The sequence below is a fragment of the Haliaeetus albicilla genome, chromosome 5, assembly GCF_947461875.1.
Source record: "Haliaeetus albicilla chromosome 5, bHalAlb1.1, whole genome shotgun sequence".
NCBI lineage: Eukaryota > Metazoa > Chordata > Aves > Accipitriformes > Accipitridae > Haliaeetus > Haliaeetus albicilla.
In genome coordinates this window covers 42,236,873-42,259,796 of record NC_091487.1, presented here as the reverse complement: position 1 = coordinate 42,259,796, position 22,924 = coordinate 42,236,873, and the positions used below count along the sequence as shown (strand labels likewise).

General features: G+C 42.9%; 1 protein-coding gene across 12 annotated transcripts in view; it reads left to right on the top strand.

The window, feature by feature from the left end:
* MGA (MAX dimerization protein MGA) overlaps window positions 1–22,924 on the top strand; it is a 65,599-nt gene that overhangs the window by 6,964 nt on the left and 35,711 nt on the right. For 10 of the 12 annotated variants that reach the window (XM_069784412.1, XM_069784413.1, XM_069784415.1 and 7 more), the window contains exons 2-8: window positions 6,174–7,315; window positions 13,219–14,149; window positions 14,503–14,590; window positions 14,734–14,829; window positions 19,490–19,618; window positions 21,071–21,169; window positions 22,050–22,696. In XM_069784412.1, coding sequence (XP_069640513.1) covers window positions 6,252–7,315; window positions 13,219–14,149; window positions 14,503–14,590; window positions 14,734–14,829; window positions 19,490–19,618; window positions 21,071–21,169; window positions 22,050–22,696 — 3,054 coding nt within the window. In that variant the 5' untranslated portion in view covers window positions 6,174–6,251. Of the gene's footprint in view, window positions 1–2,758; window positions 2,845–6,173; window positions 7,316–13,218; window positions 14,150–14,502; window positions 14,591–14,733; window positions 14,830–17,821; window positions 17,991–19,489; window positions 19,619–21,070; window positions 21,170–22,049; window positions 22,697–22,924 lie in introns of those variants that run through there. The other 2 variants (XM_069784410.1, XM_069784421.1) reach the window with 2 other exon arrangements.

Here is a 22,924-nt window from a genome sequence, read left to right as displayed (position 1 = left end):
CGATGAAACTGGAATGGTTTCTTGATTCTTTTCTTGCCCTTACTTCACAATTGGTATATGAAACGTGAAAGCACATGGCTGTTAGCCATGGCTTTTTCTTGTGCAAAGATATTTTAGAAGCTTCTGAGAGAGAACCATCATGTGAAGCAGTTTTAGAGAATGGCTGAACGTGACCCTTAAAAAGAATACCATCTCTCTCTGATTTTTTTGGTGTCTCCTTCTAATTCCTCTGAACCTTTTTTCTCTCCAAATCTGCCTGCGTTTGGGGTGTTTCCCTTCCACCATGCCAACCTTATTTAGTATATGGGTGTCATGATTTAACCCCAGTCGGCAACTAAGCCCCACACAGCTGCTTACTCACTCTCCCCTGGTGGGATGGGGAGAGAATCAGAAGGGTAAAAGTGAGAAAACTTGTGGGCTGAGATAAAGACAGTTTAATAGGTAAAGCAAAAGCCGTGCATGCAAGCAAAGCAAAACAAGGAATTCATTCACCACTTCCCATCAGCAGGCAGGTGTTCAGCCATCTCCAGGAAAGCAGGGCTCTATCATGCCTAACAGTTACTTGGGAAGACAAGCGCCATCACTCCAAACATCCCCCCCTCCCTTCTTCTTCCCCCAGCTTTATATGCTGAGCATGACATCATATGGTCTGGAATATCCCTTTGGTTGGTTGGGATCAGCTGTCCCGGCTGTGTCCCCTCCCAGCTCCTTGTGCACCCCCAGCCTCCTTGCTGGTGGGGTGGTGCGAGAAGCAGAAAGGGCCTTGACTCTGTGTAAGCGCTGCCCAGCAGTAACTAAAATGTCCCTCTGTTATCAACACTGTTCTGATCACAAATCCAAAACATAGCCCCACACCAGCTACTGTGAAGAAAGTCCCAGCCAAAACCAGCACAATGGGGCTAAAGCTTCCCTTTTGCCTCTGTCCATACCTCCTTTATAAATTGCTAGAAGTATCAAACACACAATGTTACATTCTTTCATGTTTGCAGAATTTTGTATTTAAGCAGTTTCTCTGTACAGGGGATGTGTTCAATTGTCAGTTTTTTCATTCTGAGTTCATTCTTCTAGTTGAAAGGGAAAAAATACTCCATGGCCTTCTCCTACAGACCTACCTACGTTACTGTTTTGATGCACGTTTTTCAAGTGTCCTAAAAATGTATTTTCTTTAGTTATGTGCTTCTGAGATGATCTCCCAGAGTATAAACTTCTGTTGCCAAGAAACCTTCAAAGGGGTGCTGGCCTTCTTAACATTGCTCTTGTTTTGCCCATTTTCTGCGTCCTAACAGCAAAGGCAGGGCTGTGTTTGTTAGTTGAACGGAGGAGCAGCCCTAGTGAAGTTACAGTCTGTAGTAGGCAGCAGCCAGTACAAAATTCTGGTCTACGGGTGACTCTGGACCTTGGTGTCAGCCTGCTAACTCTCATGCCTTGACTTCCTGGCACCGCTGTGTAAATATCTTTCCTTGTGGATGCAGTGTTGTAAAATAAATATCCTTAAAGGAAAAAGGGGGTTGGGGGGCCTCACAGAGGCGTTTACCTGCAGCCATGCCGCATTTTGGTGTGAATTCCCTTAGCGTTCAGAATTCTGTTTTAGTGGGCTTGTTCTCAGAAGCGCCTGATTGACAAAATGTAATTTCCTGGACGTACATGAAGGACCGCCGCTCGAGGGGTGGTGTGGCACACTGCTCGGTTAGGTGCTGAGGGCGGGAAGACTCTGTTAAGGTTATGCCTAGACTGTGCCAAGCCGGGTTTTGTTGGTTGACTAGTTTGCCTGAAATCAGAGAGGACGCCAGGCCTCGGGCACTCGGTTAACCTGGGGCACGGTTTGACAAGCGCGTGTTCGCTGTCTGAAAGTGACGGGGCGCTTCTTCGCCTTTGGTGTCGTAGGGTCCAATTCTGACTTGGGCTCCGGCAGATCAGGGAAGACTTGCGCAGCGGGATGGAGACTAACGCTGCTCCCAGCTTTAGCGTTCCCTCCTCGACGGACCTTCTCCCCAGGGAGGCGGGCGGTGCGGGTACCCACCTTGGTGTCCCGGCGTCAGCTCTCCCCCGGGACTTGGAGGAGTGGTGCGCGCTGCCTTTGCCGAGGAGAGCGGTGGCGCCCGCCCGAGAAAGCGGCGACGGGGCGGGCAGCCTCCGCCCCGGGGGTGGCGGCGCGGTGCCGCTGCGGCCTTGCCCGCAGGGGAGGCTCCCTCAGCGACCCCGGTGCGCCCTGGCGCGCAGGACCGCGGAGGAGCCCGGCGAGCGGCGGGGCTCTGCCGGGGCCGGCCCGGGGCGCGGCTGCTCGCCGACCCTGCCCGGCGCCGTGGCTGCTGCCGGGCGCGCATCCCGCCGGCGCCGCCCCACGGCCGTCGTGTGCCAGCGCGGGAGGCGCGTCCCCGCCGCCGGCGGGCCCCGCGCCAGACCCGTGACCTGAGGCGCGGCCGGCCCTCTCCGCCGGCGGCGGGGGGGGGGGGAGAAGGGGGGAGAAGGGTGCGGCCGGGCGCCTCGCCCGCCGCTCGTCGGGCGGGGAGGCGGCCCCGCGGGGCTTCGAAGGCGGCGGCGGCCGCCGGCGCCGCAGCGGCTGCGCGCGGCGGGGGGCCGCGCCCGCGGCCGTTCGAGAAGCTTCCCCGCGCGCGGCGCGGCGCGGGGCTGCGCGGGGCCGGGCGCCGGGCCCCGCGCTCCGCGCGGGCACGTGACGGGCAGGCGGGAGGGAAGGGGGGGGGGGGACGCGAGCCGGCGGCGCGCCTGCGCGCGCTGCGGCGCGGTGACGTCACCGCGGCGCGCACGCACGTTGTCCCCCGCTGGCGGACACACGGTCCGCGTGAGGAGAAAGGAAGTGGGAGGCCCCTCTCGCCTCGCCGCACGGTAACTACCGGGGGAGCGGGGGCGGGCGCCGGCCGCGCCGCGCGCCGGCCCCGCGCGCCTCCCGCCCGCCCTCCTCCCTCCTTTCCTCCCTCCCTCCCTCCTCCCTTAACTGCGAAAATTAACACCAGGCGTAGGCACGAGGCGACGGGGCCCGGCCCCGCGGGCCGCTCTCCGGCGGCGACGCGAGGCGCCGCTTCGGGGCCGCCCCGCCCCGCCGCGCGCGGGGGGTCGCCTCGGGAGCGCGGGCAGGGCCGCGGCCGGGAGCGGCGCGGCTTCCCCACGTGCGCCGGTCCCGCCGTCCTCCGCCTCCGCCAGCCGGCGCTAGGCGGTGGTTCCGGCCCCCGCCGCTCCCGGAAAGGCCCGGGCGGCTCCCGCCTGCCTCCGTCCCGAGGCTTCCGGCTGGGGGCCGTCCGGGATGGGGGGGGCGATGGGGGCGGACACGGACATTAAAAGCGACAAGTGCGCCGCTCGGTCCCTGCCCGTGACGGCACCTGCCCCCGGCGGGGCGCTCGCCAACCCCCCCCCCCCCCCCCCCCCCGCCCCCCTTCCCTCTCCCCGCTCCGCTGCATCGGGCGCAGCCTGCCGGGCCGGGGCCGCCCCTCCGTGTCCCCGGGCGGGCGGCAGCGCCGCCGCGGCGTTGAACGGCAGCGCCGCGCGTTCGGCGCTCGCTGCCATTGGACCCGGCGCCGCGCTCCCGTCGGCAACGCGGCGGCGGTCGGCGGGCCGGGCCGGGCCGCGGCGCGGGTCTGGCGCTCCGCTGCGGGAGGGCAGCGAGCTGTCGTCATCGGCTCTCGCTGCGCCGAACGGCGCCTGCCCTTCGGCACGGGAAACCCGTGCGGGACTCGCCGGCCGGCAGCGTCGCGTCCGTCGGCGGCGGGCCGGTCTGCAAGGCTGGGGCGGCGTGAGGTGTTGCCTCTCGGATGGGAGGTCTGCGGGCGGGGAGGGGAAATCCCTGAACCCGGTTGGGACTTCAGCTTCCACAAATACACGCTTTTTCCTTGAAACGCCGTGCTTTCATAAAACGGGCTAGCGGGTACGACCAAGTGTAATAAAAAGTGTGAAGCTGTTCTGGTGATAGACCACGGTAGAGCTGAGATAACTTAGCTTTTGGGTACCGTAATTGCACATAATCACGTTGTAACCACGCACGTCTTAGGCTGGCTTGATACCGTAGAAGTAAATACAACAGCGCAGCATAGGAACTTTAAAAGTTGGAAAACAGAAACCGTGGCTCAGTAGCTCTTTGTATGCATAGAATTTTCACTGAGTGCATGGTGGTTGAGCTTTTTTGAATTTATTTCTGGCACGTGTGAGTTCTAGCTCAAGGAAATTTAAAGTTACAGGCTCTCTGCCTATCTTAAACCAGATTTGGAATAGCTTTGGTAGTGTGTTTCTTTCGTGAGCTAGTACGATTTTGATGTATATCGCACGGCGTTAACATAGACTCACTTCATGATTGTACGTTCAATATACATGTAAACATGCTGTATGTGTACCTAGAGAGAGTAAGTTGGTGGAAAATCACATACAACTTAGGACGTGATTTCTTTCTTCCCACTCCGCACATCTGATTTTTAATAGAGATTTATATTTCTATTGTGTTTTTATAGGTGCACGTGAAAAAGCTTTTTTGGGGGGATAGCTTTTGTGTTACTGCGACTTAAGATGCGCTCTATTGAAAAGCAGGGCAATGTTCTTAAAATAGAAAATACGAAGCTGATTTTGAACAGCCAATTCATTTTGTGTTCTAGATTCTATTAAGTAGTCGTGGGTGGGTGGGTGGTTGTGGGTGTGTTTGTGGGGAAGTGTTTCCTCCTCAAAGCAAAACTGAAAACCAGATGTTGTAACTTCACGGATCTCAAAACCTGTGGAGAACAGTTTCATGTTTTTCTTCCAATTTAACTTTTACGTGAAATTTTAAAGTGCAAAGTTTAAAGGGTGGAAGTAGGTGTCTCATATTTCCTAGGCGTCAAGAACATTTATCGCAGAGTATAAATTGCCTGCCTCCTGAGCTTTGAGGTCATTTCCCACATGCATGCGGCAGCTGGTTTGCACAGAGGAGTGTTTCCTCCTACAGTAACCCATTCCTAACAAAATAAATATGTCTTATCTAATGCCTAGTTCACTTAAAACTTCTGGACTTGAGTTAATTCTCTGGAAGGACATGTGATCGTTTGCAAGCAGCTAACTCCTAGCGATGGTAATTCACTGTTGTCTCTGGTTCCCACCAACTAGACATTTGATACAAAAGTCATTCATATTTTGTCAGTCTTGTATTCCATATATAATAAGGATCAAAATACAAACGTCTGAATGTGCGAATGGCGTTCTTGTGAGTTACCAGAAGCGCTTACTTTAAATTTTCGCACCGAGGAAGGTACAGGCTGTTTGAAAAATGAAGTTGTTTATGATCTTTTGTTAGAGTGTTGATATAATACTTAACTTGTGAGGTAGACACACAAAAGTGGAGTTGTGTATATGCAGATAAAGGTAACTTTTTTAGTTCCCTGAACAGTGATTAGGCTAATCATAACAGTACAAATGTTTTCATACTCAATTTAAATTATTTCCATAATTTAGAAGATAGAGGTAGCTGAGATTGCCTGGTGCTTCCCATTCATCCATTTAATCTTAGCTGCATGGCTTTTTGAGGGGTTAGTTTGTCAATTTTGCCCCAAAACTTATCTGTTTCAACTATTCCCCCCCCCCCCCCCCCCCTTTTATTATTTGTCTCTGCCTTAGACAGGAATTTAGAAGTTCTTGGGGTTGGGGGGGGAGGGAGTCGCGGGGTGGGCAGAGAAGTCCCAAACACACAAACTCAGTCTTTTTCAATGAAGAAATTTTGGGGAAATGCTTTTAACTTTTTTTTTTTCTTTTTCCTTTCTTTCCCCCTTTTCATCTTTCAGGAGTTTGGGATCTCTAGGAACTCTTTCTGGCAAGAGCAAATGATTTCTGCCTTTGTGTCAGAGATGAAGAGTTGAGGCAGTATTAGAACAAAGAGCACTTTGAAATATCAAGCAAAGCAAGGAGTCTTCTTGTGGCAAAGCGTTACATGAAAACGCAGTTTAAAGATGTCATAGCCCCCATGTCTATAAGGCCTAAATTATATACACACAGGCAACCTTGATTTGATATATCCTGATTGTCCTGAATTATATACACACAGGCAACCTTGATTTGATATATCCCAATTGTGCTCGATTTTATAGTACTGATTATCTTTTAAGTTTTTAATGTGGAGAACTGTTACAAAAAGGATTTCTCAGGAGACTTAATTTCTTTCTTAGACTGTATTTGAATAATTTTGACAGGTTTTTCCTTTTTTCCAGAATGGTGAACACACACAGAAGATTATCAGAACTGTGCAGAATTTGCAGTTGATTTGAGAACTTGTAAGAGTGCTCATCATGGAGAAACAGCAAATTGTCTTGGGTAGCCGGGATGGTGGGACTGTGTCTGGTGCAGCACCTGCTTTTTTTGTAATCTTGAAACAGCAGCAGGGAAATGGTAAAGCTGACCAAGGAATCCTAGTAGCAAACCGTGATGCTTGTGCTCTCGCCAGCAGTGTATCAACTCCAATAAAATCCAAAGTCAAGACCTGCCTCCCAGCTGACTGTGTCTCAGGGGGCATTACCGTCACCCTAGATAACAACAGTATGTGGAATGAATTCTACCATCGCAACACAGAGATGATTCTGACGAAGCAGGGGAGGCGCATGTTCCCATACTGCCGATACTGGATTACAGGTCTGGATGCCACTCAGAGGTATATCCTAGTCATGGACATATCCCCTGTGGACAATCACCGATACAAATGGAATGGCCGTTGGTGGGAGCCCAGTGGGAAGGCAGAACCGCATGTTCTCGGGCGAGTGTTTATTCATCCAGAATCTCCTTCCACTGGCCAGTACTGGATGCACCAGCCCGTGTCCTTCTACAAACTCAAACTTACCAACAATACCCTGGACCAGGAGGGTCATATAATCTTGCATTCTATGCACCGTTATCTGCCACGACTTCACTTGGTGCCTGCAGACAAAGCTACAGAAGTCATTCAGCTCAATGGCCCTGATGTCCATACATTTACCTTTCCACAGACAGAGTTCTTCGCAGTTACAGCCTACCAGAACATCCAGATTACCCAGCTGAAAATAGATTACAATCCTTTTGCTAAAGGATTCAGAGATGATGGGTTGAATAGTCGACCTCAGCGTGATGTGAAACAAAACAGTAACTTAGAATTGGAAGCAGGTGATGTTTTTAGCGCTGCTAGCATTCGTGGTCGACCTGCTGAAGTTGACGCATTAGATTTGCATCAGAGAAGTTTAGATTCTTCATTCATTGGTCAAAACCCATCAGACATTGATCTGGACAAAGAGTCCTTTAATGCAGAAAGGGACTTCCTGGGTTTCCTGGACACTGACCTGTCTTCGGGTGATGTGCCAAAGCTAAAACAAGAAGTCTCTGAAAGGTGGGTTAACATTCTGTTTTTAGCACAAATACTGGTTGAGTGGGGTGTTTGGTAAAACATTAAATAATAGGATGCTCAGTATACAGATTTACAGCTAAAGGTTGCCTGACCTGAAATGACAGAACACTTAGTATTATTAAAAGCTTTTTGTTGCTTAAACAGTTATTTTATCGGTTTGGACTTTCTAATGTGTCTGAAGAGTGTAAGAGTTCAGTATTTTTTCGTATTTAACTCTCTTTGTAAAGAAGTGTTGAGGGATTTCTCTTAGCCCTCTTGGTATTTTAGAAGACTAATTTTTCAGAGTTTTAAACAGACCACATTGCAGTCATCAAAACACTGCCTTTCTTTTTAGGGTTGCTTACCACAGCGACATGCTGTCTCTGTATCTTCAGTTTTCTTTAGTGGGCGGGTGAGGATGTGTGGTGTGTATGGTTATTTAGGTTGGGTATGTGTAGGTTTGCTACGAGGCAGTTGTAACTGGCAGCACACCACTTTTTTGTCAATAGCTGTTTGTGTGAATTCTTTTATTCCACAAAGTGGGATGAGCTAACCTGCCTGTTGGTAGTCAGTTGCCTTGTTTGCTATGAGGTAAGAGAATCTGCACCTACAGAAGTACTTCAGAATAACTGTTAACACTGTTCAGCCCTTAATTTACTCTGTGGTAATTTTATGTCTATGTCCTTATCCAGTATTGACTTTTTGAACCGTTCCATTCATATCACACGAACAGTAGTAAAGCAATCTAGTGTATATTGAGACCCTACCCATAGTACCGAACCTTCTAAGCAGTGAGTGTTCGTGTTGGTAAACCAAGCCTGGCAAAACCTATTATTTTACTCCACTTTCACTTAGTTTCCAAAATCTAAACAATAGAATAGAGCAGATTTGGTGAATAGTTAGTCTGTGTCAAGAGGTGCTAGAAATACTTCAAACCTGAGAAGTGATTTAAAAAAATAACAAAAAAAGGAGGTTTCTCTCCTGCCATGTTTCTTTATGTCTGTCTGTGAATACCAGACTTAACCTGCCAAAGACTTACGTGACAAAAGCAGCCTTAATGTAGATCAGTACACACAAGAAATTATTTAACTGCAGGATATCAGGATAATGTTAATGGTGTAATTAGAGGTCAGTGCTTAGAGGAAACAAAGTTACACAGTTTGTTTCAAAGGCTGTATTGCTATACATTGTGTGTTTCAGAGAGGACAGAGGTTTGGTGGATGGTTTGGGTTTGGTTTTTTTTTTTTTTCCTTGCAGAAAGCATCTCCTTGCCTTTTAAGTAACTGAAAAAACTTCAGATTACGAAGTTCTCCATTCTTTGAGACTTTATTGAGTTTAGTTGTAATAATTCTTAAGAATACTGGAATTGCTTGGGGTTCTAGAGTGCCCTAAACTTTCTTTTGCAGTATTTTCCAGTGTCAGTGTATTAGGAAGAAGAACATCTTCTAGACTTCTCCAAAAATACTGTTTTAAATTCTAGAGAAACCCATCTTGAAGACTGAAAGTACTTATCTGATTTCAGAGAGGATGGGCTTTCTTTAGTTCCTAAGAATACAGCGTGGAGAAGTGTTTAGATAACTGTGCATATTGGAAGTAAAACACTAAAACTCTGAAAATAATTACTGAAAGGTTTATTTTGTCCTCAAAGTAGTTTTTCTTTCTCCTTGGGGTCAGCTGCTGTTGAAAAAGTTAAATTTTTGATCATTTTGTTTGCCTGAAGAGGGTCATTGCAGCAAATTATTTGGAGAACCGTTTGAATTGAATGACTTGGGTTTTTTTGGTTCTGTTCTTTCCCAAGGAATAAAACCCATCATTTTAAGGACTCAAGGACCTTCCTTAAGAACAGATGATGCAAATTGGCAGACTTAATTTCTTTTAGTCCAGAGCATGTTAGATGCCTTCCCTGGTTTCACCTCCGAGACAATTTATTTCTGAAATGTGCTAAAAGCTGCACAGACAGGGAGAGACTGGAAAGGGTTTTTCTCTATTCTGGGCTTGGAAGCATCTGTCATTTGATGAATAAATGTTACCACAGTCCTAGAACTACCCTTAAGCATTGTCCATCTTTTCATTTTATGTTCTTATAATCCATGTGAAAAAGTCAGATTCTGTACTTGGAAAGAGAAAAATTGATCCCATCCAAGAACTGTCGTCTTATGTACTGGAGTTTTTCAGAACATGAGTTCTCCTTTTTCCTTCAGATCTGTTCACAGTGTTTTCATGCCATGCAGTTGAGATCTGTTCATAAATATGTCAGCCTTTCAAGGACGGTGTTGAGCAAGTGGTATTTTTCTTTATCAAACTAGACATGTTAATATTTACATATTAATCAAGACTGGGTGATTTTTTTTTTTTTTTTCCTGTCACAGGCAAGCTATTACTAGTACTTGATAGGCACTATCTTGCTTTTATGCAGGATAGTGATTTCTGCTGAGTTTGGATTTGGGTGAGAGTCAGAAGTTGGGAACTGCTGCCTCTTAGATAATGCTCACTAAAGGAAATGGAGTTCCTAGTGCTGCAGTATCTGATATTTCCCACCAGTGCTCAATTTTTCTGATATTTTTGAGAATGGAACTATGTAAAAGGTTGCATATACCTGAGAATAATTTTAATCTTGAGGTATTAGCACACTTCGGAAATACAGGACTGTTTTCTTTATACAAGGTAGTATGGTTTTTTTTCCTGTGGCCTGGTAGTATGTTTAGTTTCATCAGGTGGATTGTAAAGAAAACAAATGTTTAATGTGTGTTGTGGACACTTCTATAGGAATGTTTATGCCTGGAACCACTCAGATGTTGGGGCCATGGAGGGAACCACAAGCAAACTTTATGGGTTCTTAAGTGTTGCAGGCTAATGTACCCTTTCTCCCTTCCAGGGTCTTTTGAATTTTCTGCTTCAAAAATACAAATACTGTGGGATTTTTTTTAATGTTCTGATAGCCTTGTTTTTCTAATTTAGTTGTCTTGTGTTTAGCCTGACAGTTTACTTTTCTTCTCTCCTTGCCTTCCTTTTGGAAGAGGAAGGCAAGTGATCATCCTTCAAACCTCAGCCACAGATTGCTGTGTTAATTACAAAAGAAATCAGATTTTTTTTTTTTCCATGGTATATTTTAAAATGATCCATAAAAAAACCCCCATATTTGTCAGTACTTTCAATAAATGAGCAGCTAAATGGTTTTTAATTTGGTAAAATGCAAGAAAGCATTTTCTCTGCTTTTACTGTTTTATTGCGAGGGTACCAAATACATTACTTGGGGTATAAAGAAGTTTGCTTAAATATAAGCATTGTTCCATATCAGGTGAAGAAAGAGCTAGTTAAGACATTATTTCACCATTTTTACCTGATCTCAGATTAAGCTGTGGATTCTGAGAGGACAAATGTGCATGATTCGTCCTCCTATAGGATATAGGAAGGGCAGTTTCTGTGACTGCTTATGTTGCACATAACTTCACAAACTAAGGGCCAAATGAAATTACTTCAGTGCTAAAAAGCAACTTTTTTGTTGTTTGAAAAGTTGATAATTGCATCTGAATTTATCTAGAAAAATGCTGCTCAGCCTTTTGTGCAAATACTTGATCTTCTCATACATACGCATACATGGGTGATACTCCAGCCACCCTTGTCACCATCTGGCTTATGGTTGCAATATGCAGAGTAATGTTTGTGTCTAGAAAATTCATTTTTTTACAACGGGGGTTCTTTGTTTTGGATACTGTCCAGATCCCCAATAGAAAGGTAATCCTTAGCTTGAGTATACATCTTCCAATAGATAAAGGAAGATGGCTATGTAAGTCTAGGCTTTAGTGGGCTTCCAACTGGAAACAGTAGAACTCAAATGAGAAATTTATTCCTGGCCAGCAAATTTATTAGGTTTTTTTGTCTCTTTATTTTAGAGAAATTTAAGGTAGAGGAGCAGATGATTTAGATCTTAATAGCATTGACTCTAATTGTGGATCTGCTGTAGTGAATGAACCTCTAACTGTAATGTGACAGGATTTCGAGTTGCCTATAACCTCTAAGTGGATTGTCTTAGAATTTCTTTTACAGTAAACTCACTGAAGAAGAAAGGCTTTTTAATCTTACATTTGACGTTCTTAATTAAATGAATGCTAGAAATGTTCTAATAGGAAACTCATTGGCTAGAGAAGACAGTAGAAAAAACAGGACTAGAATGCCACTCTCCCACTGCCTGCTATTCCCTCACAAGGCAGTTTTTTACTTCAAGCTTAATTCTGGTTACTTAGCATCCTTCTGAATTGCAGCAGGTTTTCTAGATAGGGTCTGTCTTGTTCTTAGGAATTTTATATGTAAATATATAAATCTGTGTCTTGACTGTCTGCTTTCTGTTTTAACACTGCAGTCTTTCTTCATTAGGTGGAGACTCCCAACTCCATGTTGTGACTCTTGTGTGTCCCAGCTTTTCTCCCTTAAGTATGTCCTCAGTCTATACAAGGCAGAAGCAGCCTCTTCCTCCACATCTGCCCCTCCCTCAATCCCAGCCAGGGGTTCAACAGAGCACAGTCATTCTTAAAAGGGGTGGCGATGGATAATAATAATAAAAAAATACGCACTATATATACATCTATCTATCTATCTCAATATTCCCTTTATATATAATATATTATTATTAAAATAATGTTTTTTATGTTTGAAATTATGTTAGCATTAACTAACATTAACAAATACTGTTATTTTTAATAACATAAGGTTAAAAATTTGAATAATAATTTAACATAATTAAAATAGGATAGGACAAGGGCTAATGGCTTTAAACTGAAAGAGGCTAGATGTAGATTAGATATTAGGAAGAAGCTCTTCATTGTGAGGGTGGTGAGGCACTGGAACAGGTTGCCCAGAGAAGTTGTGGATGCCCCATCCCTGGAACTGTTCAAGGCCAGGTTGGATGGGGCTTTGAGCAACCTGGTCTAGTGGAAGGTGTCCCTGCCCATGGCAGGGGGGTTGGAACCAGATGATCTTTAAGATCCCTTCCAACCCAAACCATTCTATGATTCTATGAAAATTATTTATAGTATCTTACAAAATATATTTAAAGGGAGTATTAGAATACTGTCTGACATGTTTAGTAAATAGGTTCTGAGTATTATTTTCTGACGTTTGTTGTGGATATGAGTTTCTGGTTTCATATCTTAGCTGTTTCCTCTTATGATGAGGAGCCAGCTTCTGATGCACTTAAAACTGACTGCAATTTTTTGACTGATTTGTCTGTCCCTCAAAGAAGCCCATCATTGGAGTGTAACTGGCTGCACTGTTAGTTTTCAGTATCTAGTGCATGGTGTGTCAAATTCTGGTTAGGTTAATACTCAGCCTTAGTGGAAGGTGGAGCATAATTCAATAGGATATTAACATTCTGTAAGTGTTTGAACAACAGTTGAATTTAGCGGTTGTCTGTATGTGGCTTCAGGATGAATTAACTAAAACTTTAGTTAAATCATGTAAAGTGAAGTGCATTAAGCGCTCACTTGGCTTCTTATTTGCAAGCCCAGTGGCTTTACTATGGTGACTTAATGAGATACACAGCAAACTAAGGCTGATTCCGAGCACTTAAAATGTGATCGCTTAGCATGAGTTCATGCTGAGTCTCAAATAGGAAAAGGTGCAAATGTCACCCTGATATTACTAGGGAAGGAAATTGTGCTGCTGCCTTGAGATAAGAGGTTGGATTGTTTTTAATGATGGCAATTTTTTTTTTTCCTCGAGCGCTTACTTTTAAAAATGTAAGCTTGTAAATGATAGCTTATTTAACAGACGCATGTCTCAGACAATTTTGAAAGTTTTTTACAATATGTAGCCAAGGATTATGGGAGATGATGGAATTTCGGTAAAGGAAGGGATTTGATAAAGATCTTGTGTTGTGTTTTGTTTTTGTCCCCTCCCTCCCACCCCAGTCCCATTGCTAGCAGTTACGAAAGCAGTTCCCGTGTGGCATCCCCATTGGACCCAAATGGACACTTTAATGTAGTCATTAAAGAGGAACCAGTAGATGACTACAACTATGAGTCAAGTATTTGCACACAAGGAATAAGTGTGAAGCAGGAAGACACAGATGAAGAAACTGATGAGTATTCCAACACTGATGATGAAGATCCCATCCTACAAAAACACCTGATGAGACGCAGTGAAACAGATGGAATTGATGGAGAATTCAGGTCTAGGAAGCGTGTGCTAACCAGTCCTTCAGGTGTTGCCAAAGCAAAAATGTTAAAACTGGATAGTGGGAAGATGCCTGTGGTCTATTTGGAACCTTGTGCAGTCACAAAGAGCACAGTGAAGATATCTGAGCTGCCACAGACCATGCTCTCCTCTTGCAAGAAGGAAAAATCCCCTTTAAGTGCAATACTGGATTCCTTACCTGTGTGTTTTGAAAATCACAAAGGCTCTTGCTCAGGCACAGCTACTGTAACTGAGGAGTTAGTTATGAAAAAACAATCTTCTGGGGGTAAAATGTCACAGAAATACTCTTCAATCAGAGAGGCCCAGTGGGGTCTATCTAAATCACCTAATTTTAATCTCAGGGGCTCAGTAAGTTGTCACTTTTCAGCGAAAGAGATCTGTGGAAGAAAAAGGCCTGGCATACTGAAAAATCCTATGTCCCTGAAAGGCTCTGGTAGCAATCAAAACACCCTATCATCAGTTACAACTAAAAGAGGAAGGCCACGGAAACTGAAAATTTCCAAGGCTGGTCGACCACCTAAAGGTATAGGGAAAACTGTAATAACGAGCAAGAACAGCTCTCTTGGGCCTGGGAGTATCCTTCCAGATGTTAAGCCGGACCTTGAAGATGTTGATGGAGTCCTCTTTGTGTCCTTTGCATCAAAGGTAAAACCTAACTGTTTTGAGTAAAATCCAAAACCTTCTATAATGTCTCATTTTTAAGCCCTTTCTACTTATAAGCTGAAGGTATATTTTCTTTTAAACCAAGTTTTGAGATTTATGGCCTCTTTCCAAATCTGTTCTTATCTTCTCCCTATGTTAATCATAACATTTTCTTACTTCTTAGCAACTTGGGGGGCAATAGTGGGATCTAGAGTTCTGTATAAAAGAATGCATGCTTGTTTATTAAACAATCTCATGTTTTGAATGTTTGGGTGATATTTTGATGTAGCCTAGTTTGCATCTAAGTCAGTGTTTTAAGGTATCTTATACTTATTCAAGGCTCTTTATTTATGTAGGAAGCTCTTGACATTCACACTGTTGATAGAGCTGGAGGAGAAGAGTCGCAGAATCTTCAGGCTCCCTTGTTGACTACAAATGATCCAGGTACATTTTTGTATTTTTTGTAAGTGGCTATTCCCTGCAATAAGGGAATTTGTAAAGACACGCTGGAAAATTAATCATTTAAGTCAATTTTTTGCATGGTAAATGTTTTTTATATGTTCTCTCTTTTTTATTTTTTGAGTTAGATTGTCAAGCAAGAATACAAGTACTGGAAAAGGAGTTGATGGAAGAGCTGAAGACCTTGAGGCATAAGCAAGTAATACATCCTAGCCTTCAGGAAGGTAAGCAGGCAGTGTACATATTGTTGCACCTGGTTGTATATTATACTTAATCATACTGAGTTGATAATTTCCTTCTGGATATAATACTGTGTATGCCCAATACAGCTGGGATCTGATTTTGGTTGTTTTTTTTTTTTCAAACGCAGGAAAGTGTACAGGTGTGTATGTACAAATGTGAGAGTATGAAAGGAAATTTCTGTGAAACTGTCAGTTTCCCTCTTGCCACTTGTGGCAATGAGAGAGAATCTGTGGTGTCTGACCCGTTTTTTTTTTTTCTTAGAGGCTTTAAAAGTTCAGTCAGCCAATAAAGATGTTTTTGTTTTCACACGTTCATGTTGCAAACTAGAAGAGGTGGAGGAGGCAAAAGATGAATCCTGAATCTCCATCACCAGAGCAAGAGGCTGCATGTCATTATACACCTCTTGCAGAAGACGCTGAGCCTTCAGACTTCGGGCAATGCCTGTTTCATAATTTGCTAATCCTTGGAGAAAGCAGATTGAGTTGATTTTACTTCTCCATAGAAAATAGCCACTTCCTGGTAGTAGAGGAGCTAGAGATCCAGAAACACTTCACGAAGACTACACTTGCTATGTCTGAGTCTGTATTTTTTTGAGTCACTGTAGATCCAGGTTCACTAGCCACATAAGAGGGCCAAGCAAGGTATTTCTAGCTTGTGATCTTTTATTTATATACAATATTATCCTGAGGTCAGCTGGAAGAAAGTCAAGGATCAACACGGCAGAACTTAATGTTCTCTTTACTGATGATGTTGAAAGTCTTCAGGAATAGTAGTTCTGAGACCGATGGCATTAACATAGGCATCAGAACAGATCATGAAGAAATTGACCTGAAAGGAAGTGTTGTACCTTGTGTTCTTGAGGTTCTGGCCCTGAATTTTTCAAACATACAGCTGTAATGCTGTAGGGATTAAGACTCCAAATAACCAGTCTTGACTCTGATACTAGTTATTTTGGGTCCTCACAGAGCTGCTACTGTGAAGAACCCTGGATTGTCTTGAATGGTTTACGCACGGGGTATGAGGAGAACTAGCCTGTCGTTTTTTGCAACCATTTAAAAGAGTGCCTTTGCGTCTTGCTAGTGTTGAGCTGACATTCCTGTCTTCCACCTTGGCAAAGCGGTCATAAGAAGGGTAGTAGAGAACTCTTAGAGCTCTGTGACGTGGTAGGGATGAAACAAGATTATCCATCTCCAGCCAGGTTGTACCTTGGTGGTATAGCATCAGCGTTGACAGTCATATCATGGATCTCTAAATGCAATTTTCCCCTCCCATGATTCCAGAAATAGGCGGGCGGCCCTATTTTCTATTGACCTCACTGGCCAACCTGCCCTCACAGGTCTGCGTGTGTTGTCATATTTCAAAAATGGTAGTGAAATCCCTTGTGTGGTCAGCTGCTGGTGGTGCTAGATACAGCACTAAGCAAATGTTACAGCAGTGTTAAGGCTTTTTAGGATTATAATGTGGGCCTCCTGGAGGTTATCTACCTAAGAAAAGTATAATGAAATTATGGTATGTTGGCAACCACAACACTAGCGAGGACTGTTTTACTCGTGAGATGATCCTGCAACTGGGAACGTGTAAAACCCACATGCTTTTCCTCCAGCTTGTAAATGAGAGGTGGTAAAGTGTGTGGTACCTTCTGAAGGGTGTTGAGCAGTTCACAGATATTACAAAATGGACAAGAAAAGTCAAGCATCAGGCTAAGAAAAAGAGGTCTGAAGAATTTTGACTTTCTTGATGCTTGTGAACGTCATTTCCAGTGTTGGATGGTAATCTGCTGAGCCTGTTAGATGTTGAAATTCAGCAATGAAGAGAATGACCCTCAGCTGTCTAATTTTTAGAGGGAAAAGAAGTTATGTGAAGACTGTTTGCAGCAACAGATGTAATTTGGTCAGGCTGTGAAGTGAATTGCAATACATGTATTTTTGTTGGTAGACTTCAGCTGCTGCATGTGAACTGGAATTAATCTTTATTCAGATTACCTTCACCTTGCAAAAAGTTACAGATGTGTTGCCTTCCATTGCAAACTTGAGATCAGGAAAGGAACATGATGTTAATGGAGAGAGGGATTGTTGGGGTTTTTTTCCTCCTTCTTTCTCCCCCTGCCCCCAACATCATCAATAAGACATAAGAAGGCGGCTGGGGAGTGCCTCTAGGCCCAGGGCTGTATCTTTTCCAGCCATGCTGATTCTAAGTAGCACCCTGAAGCTTGGTGCAGCCTCATTAGCCCTCTTGATTCCGATACTTGTTCTCCAAAATTTCTTGGCCGCAGATCGTGACTAATACCTCCTCGTCATCTACCACAAAACAGGCAGAGGCATGGCTCCCTCCTGTCTGGAAGATGTGAAGTGCCTGTTTCTAAATGTGCTTTCACCCATTTTTTTCTAAAAAATGTCTTACTGTTTTTCTTGTCCTCACTGCAGTTTGGCAAGTGGACATAGCAAATGTTAACTCTGCTTTTGGTTTTGGAAAATGTAGTTGAGAAGCTTAAGTTTGTTTTTGAGATTCACTGATGATGTGTTGGGGTTGTACCTGAACCCCACAATGGCTGTTGATTTGTGAAGTTAAGAAAATGGTGATTGAGGCTATCTAGATCTTAGAGGCACCAGGACTGCAGGAATAAGATGCTTCAGAACGAAGGGAATTCAACTTAAGCATGTTAGAAGGAAGGCTCCTGCTGGAGTACTGCAATGCTATGGGATGCCTCTTCTATCTGAGCTAATTTGAATCCCTTATCATATTCCTGGAAATCAAAGGCACTGTTGTCATGCATCGTATTTCAGATTTAGCAGCTGCATCTGATGGAGAGAAGAAAGTTCTTAAGGTTCTTCATTTGCTACTATTTGATTACAGCAACTGAAAATTAGCAGTACTCTGGAGATGATAGAAATCAATAAAAGTGATTGTTCTTGTGTCATGTATGGTGATGTCTGTACTGACATAATACTTACTGTTACCATTTGTTCTCTTTAGGCTGTCTGCATTCATTCCACGTTGCACTTGTTGGAGTCATCCTCTTGGTTTTTGTCTGGGTGTTTTTTACTTCATGATCCTAAACTGAAATAATAGATTTTCTGTATGAGTGATGTTCTTATTTTTGTTTGAGTGTTAAACAAAGCTAGGCTTGTTTTTGAAGATGACAGAATAATTCAAATGTAGTGTCAAGAAAAATAAACTGTGTATGCTTTCCACTTTATTTTAAATACATTTTGAAAAGAAATAGATGGCATCTTGACATTTTGCAGTTGACATGTTTTTATACAAAATGCTAGATTGGCTTGCTTGCTGCTCATTTTCCCTATGTAGATTTGAAAATTATATCTCACTAGACTGTCTTTGATAATGGTATCAGTTTAAACAACCATCTCTGAGATTTGTTCCATGGTGATTGTTTTCAGGCTGCCAGTAATCAGGTCACTGTGTTGCCACTTATGAACATAAATGTGTACCACCAAAACAAGGCTTCTGCTGTATGTGCAAATACTACTTGATGTGTCCTGAGCCTTGTCAGTTCATACATTTTCAGTTTCAAAACTCGCATATTTAATACATGAATTTCAGACTTGTTGGCAACAGGAGCAACATTTGTAGGTTTCTATAGCTAAAAACCAACAGAGATGTTCTGAACTCCAGACTGCGAGCTGAATTTGACTGACAACAGTAATTTCTTGAATTCAGTGTAACAATGTTTTCTGAAAAAGGTACTAAGTCAAATTTACTAGCTTGTTTTTTTCCTCAGCATTTCTGTATCTACATTTGTTTTGCCATGGATAAAAATAGCTTTTGTGACTGGGTAAAGTCTTTCAGTTTGAGTATTTTGGGGGAGTTGATGAAGGGAGGTGTTGTAGGCAGTTAAGCATTTGTGGTGGCATCAACAACATGGATTGTTTAGTTTCTTTATAGCTGTTTTTTCTCCTGCTTTTTAAAAAAAAAAAAAAAGTGCCAAGCTTGGAAAAAATATCCTACTGAGATCTGGATCATTTGATGAACTAGTCCTGACTGACTGCAACTGTCTGACTACAACTTTATTTATATCATAATTTCCAAACACACACACACACTTCTTCAGAACTAAAATGTGATTTGCTCCTGGCTCTTATTGCTGGTTGACACTGAAGTGTGTGTGGTATATGTTCTTGCACAAGAATGGCGTTCAGTAGAGAAGGGCATGTGTAGTACCACTGGCAGGATTGATAATTTATGTAGTGACATGAAATGCGAAATAGTCAGCTGAATTGGGTTCAGGCAGTAACTCCAGCCTTCAAGGATGTAAACAGTGCTAACTTCTTCAAAAAACGAACAAACAAAAACTTCTATTGTGAGAATTATTACAACACTGGCACCTTGCTTAATAAATTTCTGTGGAAACTTTAGTAGTAATCAAGAAAACTATGAAAAGTAATTCAATTTTTTTCTTGATTTCCCATTCCCTAAAACACTTTTTAATTCATACCCTCTGCAAATCTAGTATAAGTAACAATTATAGTCACTAATGCTCTTTTTCAAGTCTCTTAAAATGGTGGGCGAATGCTAGAAAAGCCTGTATATAACTTAATGGGTTATTTTTTAGTAAATATCTTGACTTTCTTTTTCCTAACATCTTGCTGCATTGAGACATTTACTGATACTTGCCTCTTGTAGTGGGACTGAAGTTGAATTCTGTGGACCCAACAATGAGCATTGACTTGAAATACTTGGGTGTGCAGCTTCCTCTTTCCTACTCAAATTACTCTTTGTGGAGCTATCCAGGAACCAATCCCAATTCTCCAGGTGGGTAGAATATAAATTTACTGAAATCTCAAGTATTGCCTTTTTATTGTCAATGATCAGAAGGTGGGAGTGGCCATTTAGTTGAACTTGATATCTTAAAGAGATTAAAGCAAGTATTAAAATGACAAAATGTGAGAGCTTCCTTAAATAATTATGTGGTTACTGGCCAAGGAGTCCTGAGTAATTCTGGCCAGATTGTCTTCAGCCTTCCCTTTTTGTGATGGTTGTGATCCAGTAATGGTATCTGTCTAGTGTATTTTATACCAGCATGTTTTGTCTATTGTAACTGGATTTCCTAAATGTAAATGTACACATTAACAACTCGGTTTGCTCAGAAAAAGCCTGAGCAATCTATATTTCTCTGATGTTGCTCGCATGCAAAACAAAAAAAGTTGTCTTTCACAGAGCCGAGTATCAGAACTTTCCAGAAGAAGAGCTTGAGGTGCCACTTGGGGGCTAACCTATAACTTCATGATAATTATTTATTACAAAAGTGCTGACAGATTGTGCTTTTTTTAAACTTATTTGCTATTCAAACAAGTGCATTTCTCATTACACTGCAACTATGATTCTAATACTGTTGGTAGATACTGTTTTTAATAATAAACTGGTTGGACAAAGTATAGGGGTGTTTATCTTTCTCCTACTTAACCTCTTCCTCCTACTTTAATGTTCTGATTACTGTATCTTTCTTAATGTGCTGCTTTTGGGAGCTGATAAAGAGGCAGACGTTGTATCTCAGCTGTGTTTACACTGCAAAAGAGGCAGATTCAATTCAGAAGACCTCAGTCAGCTCAGTGTCAAAACGCAATTATTTCTAGCCTTAGCAATATGTAAAACAGCCACACAGATCCCTATTAGTATTTTTACATTCCAACTTAGCTTCCAGAGCTGATGGATAACTTGACAGAGATGTCGCTGCTTGCCTTCTGTGATTATTCCCTGTCTCTAGCCTAATTGACACTCAGCTGAATTTGACAGAACAGCAAACATTAAATGAAGTTTCTACAGGTCTTATAAGAGTCATTGGCCCAATTGAGAGGAGAGACTCAGATTACTTCCCTCGCTGAGAGAAGTTGTAGTATCAGCTCAAAACCTGCCTGTTCCATTTTAGCCTGCTAACTAGCTGATTCACCCATTTGAGTTTTGGAATCAACTGCTTGCACCATTGCTAAGGAGACTAAAACTGAAAATACAGGAGATGACATCTTTTGCATGGGTAGCAGATGCATGGCCATGCAGCAGAACTTTACAGGAAGCTTGGCTTTGCTAAGTATTTTGTTAATTTAAAAAAAAAAAGGGGGGGGGGGGGGACAAAAATCAAGTCTTTTTATTCAGCTGTTTGATTTACTACAGTTCATCTGTCCCTGAAAAGGAATAAGCAGAGTTTGCTAGGAGATTGACACAATCAAGCTTGGCTCATAAACTGAGGCTAGCTTTCTTCTTTTCCAGATACCGGATTTCCTTTTGTTTCCAGGACAGGAAAGACAAATGATTTCACGAAAATCAAAGGCTGGCGAGGAAAGCTTCATGGTGCTTCTAGAAATGAAGGTAAACCCCCCCCCCCCCCCCCAACCACCAAAAACAAAACCAGAAAAAGATCAGTGTACATATTTCCAACACATGTCCTTTTTCTTGACCTTCCATAGATCTTGCAATTTGGTAATTGTGTGTGTCTTAAGGAGAGATTTATTTTTTTATATTGAAACTGTCATGAATAAAGAATTTTTGGGTCCTGCTTTCATGGTCAGAATGGAGTTTTATAAGAGAAAAGAGAAACTTACTCTGAGTAAGAAAAAAATACGTGTTTTTTCACTCAAGCCTTCTGTGTAAAACAGATCAAAGCTGTAATAATTTGGGTTTGTTCATCAGTTTTGAGTGTACTTGGAAGTATGGTAATTCCAGTATTATCTTGCCCCAGGGACCCTAATGAACTAGGGTAATTTTCATTTATAACGGTGTATTTTTAAGTCCAGTTAGAGTAGATATTCCTTACATACTTGATTACTCTGCCCTGCCTCGGGGAGGAATGGATATTTAGCAATTTGCCAATTTTATCTTTAGATTAAATATTTATGCTGTACCTTCTGCACTTTCATACAATGTTGTGTTGGGGTATTCCAGATGTATTGTGGTGTAGCAGGTAGGCTAGATATTCAGGACAAACAAAGTAAGTTGAGTAGAAGCATGGCCTGTTGAAGGCTTACTGTTTTTTGTGAATGAATATACTTGTAAAATCTCCACAAAAACAGTTGTTCAGACAGCTGGTTGTGTTTCAGAGTGGATTATATTTGGTGTGCCTGTGTTGTACTCTTCTAAAAGAATTGTATATATATTTTTAGAGAGGTATTTACCTCTTCTATATTTTTTAATTATTATAAATTTTGTCAGTACATTTTCCCAGGAGCTAAAGTGCTTCTTATTTATTTAGGCGGCAGTTCAGAAGGTTCCTTGAAGAATCGCTCGGCGTTCTGTAGTGACAAGCTGGATGAGTACCTGGAAAATGAAGGGAAATTGATGGAAACAAGTATGGGATTGTCTTCTAGCACTCCCACTTCTCCTGTGGTATATCAGCTTCCCACTAAGAGCACTAGCTATGTGCGAACACTCGACAGTGTTTTAAAGAAGCAGTCCACCATAATTCCATCAACATCTTATACGTTCAAGGCTGTTCCTCTGTCATCTACCTCTAGGAAGACAAAGACTCAAAACAGACAGACATCTACAAACAGAGTAAAATCATCTTACAAGCCTATACTACCTTCACCTTTTTCTGCAAAGCAGAAACAGAACTCTTCAGCATCAGGGGAAAAGGCTGCAAAGTCTGCCTCAAATAACAGTTTGACTAACCAAGCAGATAGTTTCATGGTGCCAGCTCTGGATGAAAACATACTTCCAAAACAGATTAGTTTGCGCCAGGCACCACAACAGCAACAAGCAGCTCGTCCACCAGGTTTGTCTAAGTCACAAGTGAAGTTAATGGACTTAGAAGACTGTGCTCTCTGGGATGGCAAACCACGGACCTATATTACAGAAGAACGAGCAGACATATCTCTGGCAACCCTCCTTACAGCTCAGGTAGATCCATAATCATTTCTTTCCTTTCTGTACTGTTGCTTTTCTAAATCTGTCTGCTTACTGCTGTTGCATATAGACACAGAAAATAAAGACTGAAGCTGCTAAGGAGCATTATTTGTGGTGTAGTCTTTGTAGTGAACGTTGAGGAGCACTGACTTAGCAGTATGTGAAAAAACTAATTGTGATAATAGCGTGTTGGTATGAATCATTAATAATTTGAGTTACCTC